Below are 9,477 nucleotides of genomic sequence, written 5' to 3'. Positions count from 1 at the left end.
GTGTGGGCATCGACACCACAGTCTCCCAGCTTTTTGATGAGGACAGGGTGAGAGACAGTCCAGTCACTTAGAAAAATGTGAGCATGTAGCTTATTTGTGTCCACTTCTATGAAATCATTTGGGTCCTTCCAGCTTCTCTCAAGATATCCTTGAGTGGATTATTTTGCTTGGGCTGCTGCAGCCTTGGATAGCTTCAGGAAACCAGGAAGCAGCAGGGTTTTCAGAGGGACAGCAAGCTATGGTTTAAGATGAAACTTCTCCCTCCTGCCCCAGTTCTCCGCCCGCTCTCTGCCTGTCTTGTCTTGTTCACCTGTAAACCCCTTGGGGAAGGGACTGCCTCAGTGTTGCAACTCTGCATTGGCTTGTGAGTCTCGAGGCTTGTTTCTTCTCATAAAGCCTCAGCTCTTGAGTTTGCATGGAGCAGTGGGGTTTGGGTTTTAAGTGCCCACCTGTTTGCAGAGAAACATTTGAATCATCATGACTTCTGCAGGCTGGGAAACCACAAGATCAAAAAATAAAGGCACGTTAAAATTCTTTTTTAAAAACAATGACATATTCAAGCAAATTTGATGCAATTTGGGGCATCATCTTACATGAATTTTGAGCACTTGAGGTCATTGATACTGAGTTACAGGTGTGATCTTTCTTGATTGTGCTCTGTCACTAGAAATGCATGGTGGTTAGCAGAACAGGACCTCTGTCCCAGCATGGGTCTTGCAATGCTGTCATAGCACAGATGAGCAGTAATCATCATGTGGAGTTTAGTGACAAACTCAAGTATCAAGGACATGCTAGAAGGTCACCTTAATATATTTTCATGGGGTGAAAGGTAGGGAGGGTGGGGTATACCTAGCTGGCAAGTTTGCAACTCAGACCAGTGGTAGAGGGGCTGGGAGAAGATCGTCCCCCGTAGAATCCACCTGCTGCAGAGCTCTGTTGTTGGCCTTTGGTAACCCAGACTTTCAGTCAACAAGGACATCACCACATCATTACTGGATAGGTTCAAATTTAGAAAACCCTTCTGGAAATATACGCCAGGAAGCTCTATGATGATAACAAGAGCACTGAAGAACAATGGAGGGAAGCCAGGGAAATACCAGCCTGCTGCAGAAATACATCATCAGCGACCCTGCAATCCTCCAGCCAGGATTTGACCTACCGAGAAGGATTTGGTCCTCCCTGAATCCCATCTGGACACTTCATGGAAAATGTGGACACCTGCTGCATAAATGGAGAATCAAAGCGAGTCCGGGTTGTGATTGTGTTGCAATTTCTTTTTCAGATGGTGCAACACATCGTGAGTGATTGCCCAATTCATTTAATGGCGATCTAAAATCAATCCGTGCAGCTGCCTCTGAAGCAATTGTATGGTTATCAAATTTAGATATTCCTCTATGAATGTTGTGATCCTAAGAAGTCATATGAAAGAAGACTGCAGAGCTTGGGGGCACGGATCATCATTTCTGTTTCATGTTGCGCAGCTTTTGTCTGCGGAGCCGGTCTTGCCCCTCTTCGAGGTGTTAACTTTAGTAGAGGTAACTTTCAGAATCTCTTGTGGACAACCAACTTCCTCCCACCCTTGAACTCTATGGGTGCCAGGCGTGAACACAGAGCAGTTGTCTTGGGAAGGAACTTCTGCTCCGAGTTTGCAAAAGTATTGTCACAGCTCCACGCTTCCTCGTACGCTCATCTGGAAACGCGAGGCCTGTTTGTTTGCTCAAAGCATTTTTCAGTAGGAGCCGCTAACAAAAGAGCCCTCAGCAAGGGAGGAGAAGTAGTAATGGATGAAAATATCAAGAGCCGTTCTTCTGATGGTTGAAACCGCATCATGTGACAATTACTGACTTTTTGGTAAATAAGGCAGTAGATTCACGCCCAGTCGCGCTGTGCTTTCAGAAACCAGACTGGCCACGGGGCACACATGTAAGATTTAAGTGTTTGCCTTGTTGTTTTTTAAATGAGTGAAATGAGACACGATGCCCGATTTTTTTTTTCTGAACAATAGCTTGGCTTCCTGGGCTGGGAAAGCGACCTCAGCTGAGAAACTAGGGGATCCGTCTTTGTTTTCAAGCTAAATAATGTATTCTGTGCCCAATCTTTTTTTTTTTTTTAAACCATTACTTCCTTCTCCCACTGCATGCCCATGCCAGACACCGCTGTATAGGAAACCTGTCTGCTCTTCCTTGGCATTCAGATACTTGCCTGGTCGTGGTTGTACTTGTGTGAAATCCTTGGAACAGGAACCATGTCAGAGAGCTGTGTATGTCAGTGGTACATGTCATTCGGAGTTATACTGAGTAATATCCTCAGGTTTCAGTCCCCTTCACAGGATGCTATCTGTGTAAGCAGGAGGTAGGATCTCTTCTAGGTATTACTGTTTCATTGGCCCTGTGCCCTTTCCCACCTCTCTGTTTCAGCTGCCTATTTAATTGATCCCCCAGCTGTGGATCATGCACCACCAGTGGCCTGGGAAGCAGTGGCGCGTGATCTGCAGCTGGTCTGCAGTTCATACCAGGTCTCTCCTTTTCTGATTAAAAAACTTGATAAGGTTACGTGGCCCTGCATGAGGAGTGTTGATGGTTGACCACTGTCTGTAGGCTCCAAGGTTTTGGAATACCCCATCTGTTGCCGTATTGCTCCTAGATTATGAACTGTTTGGGGGCAGAGACCCATGCAGCCTCCACGGCAAGGCTGGGATTAAGGCTCCCCACACCACCATAGTCCTACTAAGAGTAAGCCAGCCCGTATATAAGTAAATGCCCTTAGTTTTTTGTAGTGTCTTATGTTGAATTTTGAGATGACAGATAACTTCTTTTAGCATCCACCTTTTCCTGTTGGAAATGCCAGTGTTGGAAGCGGATAGGAAGAAGGAAAGTGTCAAAATTGTAAGGACTTGTCTTCTACCACCTTATCATCGGGATCTGGTATTTTTAATATGATTGATCCCAAAACGTGCACTTTTCTGTGTATAGAACTTCAAGAGCTGTGGCATCTTCCTCGTTGCCTTTCTGCTGGGGATGAAGACAGTTGCTCAATCAAGAGAACATGCATTTGCTACCAGGGTGTTCCCTTGTATGCCGTTCACGTACATTTCCACTCGGTTTTCTAAGTCCCAGAGCAAATACTTGACAGAAACTGTGGTCTTGGCAATTTTTGCTGAGTGTTTTGGTGGATTGAAAGAGTCTCTTCTTCTCCACCCCCCCTAATCCTTTATTTAGTACGGAGGAAAAACATTCTTTAGGCTGTTGTTATTCCGATAGGTGAGATCATCCATGAAGATTAAAAACAAGAATCACTCCTACGTGACACACTTAACTCACCTCCTTTGATTGCAGCATCAGATCCATGATACCTAGACCCAGCGTCTTGGAGCAGCAGCAAAACAAAGCAGATGAGCCAGCAAGTCCCCTCCCAAAACCCCTGGGAACCAGGTGAAACGCGTTTCTGGTGGAGGCTTGCCATGATTAGCACTACCATTTGTTCAGCTTGAGTACAAGATCGAGCAAAGAAGGTACACTTCTGTGAGATGCTTTTAAGCTGCAGGAAGTGTCTTTCGGGAAGGATGGAGCAGTTTCAGTTGCAGCAGCTCGGAGGCTGCCTGTGATCAGTGTGGTGACTGCAACTGAGCTCTCAGCTAGCTAGCTGGCTGGTCAGGGCAGGATCTGGCCAGAGCCCCTGTTTCCATGCAGCTCCATAGCCCAGGGGATGATTGCCGTGGCTCTTTGCCCTTTCCCTTCCCCCTTACCCCCTTGTCCTTCACTTCCTTCCAACTGAATTCAGCAGCCGGGGAAAAGGGGATCAGCCCCTGGGCTCCAGAGTGGCGTGAAAGCAGGGGCTCTGGCCAGACCCCACCCCGACCAGCTGGTGAGCTCCAACCCCGGCAGGAGCTGCACTGACATGCCGGCGAGCTCAGCTTCCCGGCATCCAGGATCACGGGAGGGGCTGCGGTTACACCGCCCCCCCACCCCTTTGGCTGCATGGCGCATACGCAATGAACTCTCTATGCTGCCCACACGCCCTACCCTCACCGCCACCCTGGATCTGCCCATGGGGAGATCCTGAAACGCGTACTGGCCACACGCTTCCCCCATCGCTGAACTTCTCATTGGTGTGCAGCCTTGCAGCTAGAAAGGGCCTGTGGAGTCCACACACTTGTATATGAAATCTAAACAGCTTTGGCCGAGATAAAGCCCTGGCCGTTAGCTGCCAGCAGAGTTCCTTTGGCACTTCTCATCAAAGGAGGTGCTAGCATCGACTCTGCTCGGGGATCACCTGTGACTAAATCGCCTGTGTGTTTTAATCGGGCATAGCCTCCTCGTTTCACACCCTGTTGCAGGCTCCACTTCGGGCTGCTGTGCATGCCTGCCACTTCGTTTTGGGTGGACAAGGCTGCGTGTCCAGGGTGAAGTGAGTCTGCATGGTTTTGTAAAACCCACTAGGATTTTTTTTGGGAAGAAAGTACAGTAGCAACTCAGGGTTGGGGTCAGTGTGCCTTGACTGTCAGCCTCCACTTGGGGAAGTTGTGCTTCCTTATCAAGCGGTGTCTTAGACCAACAGTTCAACCAACAGTTTTAAAATTACAAGGGGTGCCATGTGGGACGTGTGCAGCTGCCCTGTGCCTGTCCTTGTGGTTCCCAAAATCACCTGTTCTCTGGACTAAGCCTGTTGTGCATCCCTCAGCCGTCCTGCTTTGTTTTAACCAAATGCAACAGCTTACCTCTCCCGAAGCTCAGCTGGAATGCCCTCTTCCCCCTGCCCTTCAGAAATAAAGCCCACAATCCAATCTGTCCTTTTGTGGCTTTGTCATTAAAATCAACGAGACGGGAAGGACCTCTCCCTGGACTCGGCAGGAAATGCTGATGAACAGTATTTCTCCATCCACAAAACATTTAAGTAGTGAGTAAACTAAAAAGAGAGCAGCAGACCGGTTTCCACGTGGCTTTTGCTGTCAGGGTTAGCCTGGTATTTTGTGGCAGGTGGTGCATCTCAACCCTTTTAGACCCAAGGTGCCCGTTGGAAAATGCCAAATTCTTAGCTTTCGCGCTCTCTTTTTTTTTTTTTTTTTAACTGCAGGCAAATAATAGAGCATTCCCATTCAAAACCTCTGGACTTCTCTCATGAATCACGTGTAGGTGTTTGTACATGAAGCCATGCTAATACTGGGGCGGAGATAGCCTGCAGCACCCTTTAAAGGGTCTCCTGACATCCCAGAGTGCCACGGTACCCTGGCTGAGCATCGCTGGGGTAAGACATTTGAAAAGCAGCAGTTTCAAAGCCTTCCTGTTAGCTGACTTCAGAGCTCTCTGCCATATCGTACAGTGCTCTCGGTTTGAATTTGGGGGGTGGGGGAAAGGTGGGGTCATTCAGACCTTCGCAGTACAAACCCGAGAGCTGCCAGTTCACATTATGTCAATATATGTAACAAAATATTTACTCAGGGCTTCCACTATAAGTCCCAGAGCAGGGGGTTCCAGCTGCCTCTTGTTTTCAGGACCTCTGATGGGAATCCTGAGTGAAATGCAACTCTTCTCACCGTGTTTTTATTGGCAGCCTCTGTGTTTTATTATCTCGTGTAACGAGATCGTTCTTGGTTTGCCGATTTTTCTACTGAGGACAGAGAGTTCACGTATGTAACAGGGCACATGTAGAATTAAGGGCCGATTAAAGTCATGATGTAATGACCCCCTCTCCTTTTCCTTTAGTCAATATTTGCCTGTGGGGTCAATACATTACAATATGCTCTTCAAAAGAAGTCAGTATTTTGTTACCTTCCGAGAGTGTTGGCTCCAAACACTTGTAATATTAAAACTGTTGGTTGAGCTGTTGGTCTAAGACTTACTGTCTAAGTAGTTTCAGGTTTGGACCCTTGATCCACGTAGAACAGCTTTCAAGGCAGCTGATAGTATCACAACACAGCTGTAGGCAGCTCTCGGGGTGAAGCATTTGATCTCTAATCTGCAGCACTTTCTCCCAGGCTTAGCAGGCTCTCACTGCTGCCCGGGATGTTTGTTCTCTGCAGGCCATGTCAGCGGAGGGCAGGTTAGGTGGGCAGCTCTGCACCATGGTTCCCTTTCACGGCCTTTTCAGCCACCCTACTGTATGAACCGACACGAGCAGAAATAATTTAATACTCCACGTATTGGAAAGTGCTGCACAAACATTACGTAATTCACCCCTCAGGTTTCACGGTAATCGGTTTGAACCTTAGCTCACACCCCATCTGCTGCTCGTTTACTGCTTGAACTTCCAGCGCAGGGAGTTGAAAATGGGTGGTGTCCTAATAACACTCTCAAACCCCCATCACGCCTTCTCTTCCCAGGTAGCTCCCAGTACATTGGACACTAGCACTGTCAGAAGGGGGCACAGTCAGAGCTTCAAGTTCAAGTGTTTAATTATTGTGCGTGTGATCGAATTTCCCTTACAAACGACAGAAATTTGAGGAAAATGATCATAGCGTGGCCTGGTGCTTTATTTATACACCTGCTTGCAAAGCTGCCCAGTGCTAAACAAGAGTTCCTTTCGGACTTGCTTGCATAAGGCATTGTGTTAATGTATTAACAACTAAATGATGATTATCTGCAAGGTAAAAAAATAAGTCCCCAGTGTGAGCCCTGTTATCAAAGAAGGATGCTTCGGGGGTACAGCCTGTTGTAAAGAGCACTTTGGTGTCCGACCTCAGTGACAAAGGCTTGCATCACTGTTAAAGTGCCACGCTTGAAAGGCAGAGGATATACAGCCCTGTACAGACGGAGCCACGCTAACTCTGGTCCTGGAAACATCGTAGCTGTGTTAATGTGGTGCTGTACTCAGCCTGACACCCTGCTTCTCAGGCTGATACACCTGGAGCAAAATAGGTTGTCAATAGGGCTAGGTCAAAGGTGTCTTAATGCATTGTGCTATGTAGACATAGTGAGAGTCACAGTCTATTTACTAGACCCTTATTTACTAACTTGATGGGAACCAAATAATTAAAGAAATGCCATATTCATTCGCATACCTCCTTTTCCCAAACATCAGCCCCAGAATTGAGGTGCGTGTATGAAGTGGGGAGTTGATTTTCTGCCTGGAAGAGAAATACTCTGCTTTGATTCCTGCTCCAGCTGGCAGCAGCTGGGGCATTTCTATTCAGGCAGCTGACAGTCAGTTGGCTTAATGTATCCTTGTTCTTCACAGATGTTAATAATAGTCTCTTCTTTTTAATGGCCTAAATCTAACCTTTCTCTGGGGAATTGTCTGCTAGCTGCTTCTAGTTTCTCTTCTATTTTATAGTCCTAGAGACTCTTACTAGCTCTTTTCAAAATCATAGATCCACCCATGGATACCAGTCTTCAGCAGCAGCTAGTGTTTCAGGTTTTGGTATAGCAAGAAAAGGAGGGTGAGTCAGCTTAGGTTCTGTCCTACAGCCAAAACTCAGGAAGAATCTTTTTTCTTTTTCTTTTTTTTTCCCTTTTTTTTTTTTCCTTCCCCAAAACAAGGTGTGTGGAGTATAGGGGGCAAGTATGGTAGGTTTTAGCCACAGCAGTGTGCAAGTAGGCAAAGATCTAACATCACTCCTTGACTGTAGGCAGGCCGCACTTGCATTTTTGGTGGGGGTGACCAGAGTTTGCAGTGCTTCTATTAGCCCCAGGGCTAGAACGGGCTGACTGCCAGCATTGAGCAATGAGATGGGAGCGGGAAAGATGAGAATTCAGCATGACAATTACTAAATACAATAAGCAGTCAAAAAAATCAGTACCTGGAAATGCAAAGATCTTTCTGAAGGGAAAAATACCAGTGTAACTTTTGTGGTGTTGGTTTCTCACGCTACTCCTTGCCGTCTCACAACCACCGGCTCTGCACTACCCCCCAGGCCTTGTACATCATGGATCATTGCACTGCCAAAATGACCAGGCAGAAAGTGGAGCAACTGTAATATCTTAGACATTTTTTTTGCAAGGTGACTTTTGGTTGCAATTATTCCTTTTCTTCCATCCCCAACAATTTTCTGTCTTCCTTGTGCAATTTCAGGGAACTTTGAAGTGGGCGTGCATATCGCAGATGTGAGCTACTTTGTTCTGGAAGAAACAGCGCTGGACAAATTGGCCAGTGAAAGGGCAACTAGTGTCTATCTAGTGCAGAAGGTAAGAACAGCCTCTTCCTCCCTCTGAGAGCTATGTCTCAGGCTGCAAACTCGTTATAAACAATCATTATCAGAAGCTGTGAAACAAAATCAAACCATTAGCATATCAGCCCTGCCAGGAAAAAACAATTATAACAAACGGATAACAAAGTTGTTCCGAACCTCCATAGAAAACATGTCATCCTGCAGCCCTATGTGACTGAAATTCAGCAGACATCAAAGTAACTTTAGAAAGAGCTGCAACATTTTTCAAGTAAACAAAAAGTTGCATGACGATTGATTACAGATTGCTGGCTGGAGTGAGCGAAGGGATCGTCCTCATTCCTAATTTTCCTAGTTAAAGGTACAAAAGCTTTGCCCAGCTTAATTAGGTATTACAGGCACGTCGTTGTCTTAAGGGAAGCCAAACACATCTTCCTTCTGCCAACCTATGGTGTAAACTTTAAGCCTTAGTAACAGGAAACAGAATGTTAAGAAACCGCATAAGATTCATACAGCAAATGATCTCATCTTCCCCTGTTTTCTTATCATGATCAACAGGGATCCTGGTTTTCCCTGATAAAAAAAATCACAAATTGTCTGATTAAAAAACCTGTAAATTCTCTGATTAAAACCCCTAAAATCCATGATTAAAATGAAAGGCCACTATTTTATTTTATATAATAAAATCAGCAGAACACAATGTTTACTTGATATATTTACAATTTCAAAGCAATTTGGAAGCCTACCAGTGCCTCAATCACTATAATAAAATAAATTTTAAATACCTATACATTTTGGTACTTGATTTTGGGTTTTATTTTGGAAAATCAGAGCTCTCCCCTCCCCCCTTAGCTCACAGGATGCAGGTCCAGGCTCCTAACTCCCAAGCCACAGCCCCCCCTGTTCCTGCTGGTTCCCCTCACTCACCCCCTGCGGCCCTGATAGTGCCCTGCAGCCCTGCTGGAGGGAGCCCCCAGCTGCCAGGGCTATGGGGCCAGGGACCTGGGTTCACAATCCCCTGCCCCAACCCCACAAAGTGGCAGCTGTTGTGGTGAAATGGAAAGACCAGCCACCCTCCCTCCCCCCTGCTGTCTGGTGGGAGCGGGGAGTTGGGGGGGGTTGGGGCTGGCTCCCCTCCCCTATGCACACTCCCAGGATGGGACGGGATGGGGGCAGGCATGGGCTGCCTGCCCTGCTGCCCTCCCATGGGGCCTCCACAGTCTAAGCAGGGCTGCACAGGGAAGCTCATTTCATAGATTTCATAGACATTAGGGCTGGAAGGGACCTTGGGAGATCATCGAGTCCAGCCCCCCGCCCAAAGGGCAGGAAGTCAGCTGGGGTCATAGGATCCCAGCAAGATAAGCATCCAATTTACT

The 9,477-nt window shown here is 46.9% G+C and overlaps 1 protein-coding gene across 2 annotated transcripts in view; it reads left to right on the top strand.

The window, feature by feature from the left end:
* DIS3L2 (DIS3 like 3'-5' exoribonuclease 2) overlaps positions 1-9,477 on the top strand; it is a 224,967-nt gene that overhangs the window by 120,891 nt on the left and 94,599 nt on the right. For both annotated transcript variants that reach the window (XM_019532860.1, XM_019532859.1), the window contains exon 12: positions 8,008-8,120. In XM_019532860.1, coding sequence (XP_019388405.1) covers positions 8,008-8,120 — 113 coding nt within the window. The remainder of the gene's footprint in view (positions 1-8,007; positions 8,121-9,477) is intronic.

Source organism: Crocodylus porosus, unplaced genomic scaffold (assembly GCF_001723895.1).
Source record: "Crocodylus porosus isolate Cpor-Errol unplaced genomic scaffold, CroPor_comp1, whole genome shotgun sequence".
Lineage (NCBI taxonomy): Eukaryota > Metazoa > Chordata > Crocodylia > Crocodylidae > Crocodylus > Crocodylus porosus.
This window is presented reverse-complemented; position numbering and strand designations above follow the sequence as displayed.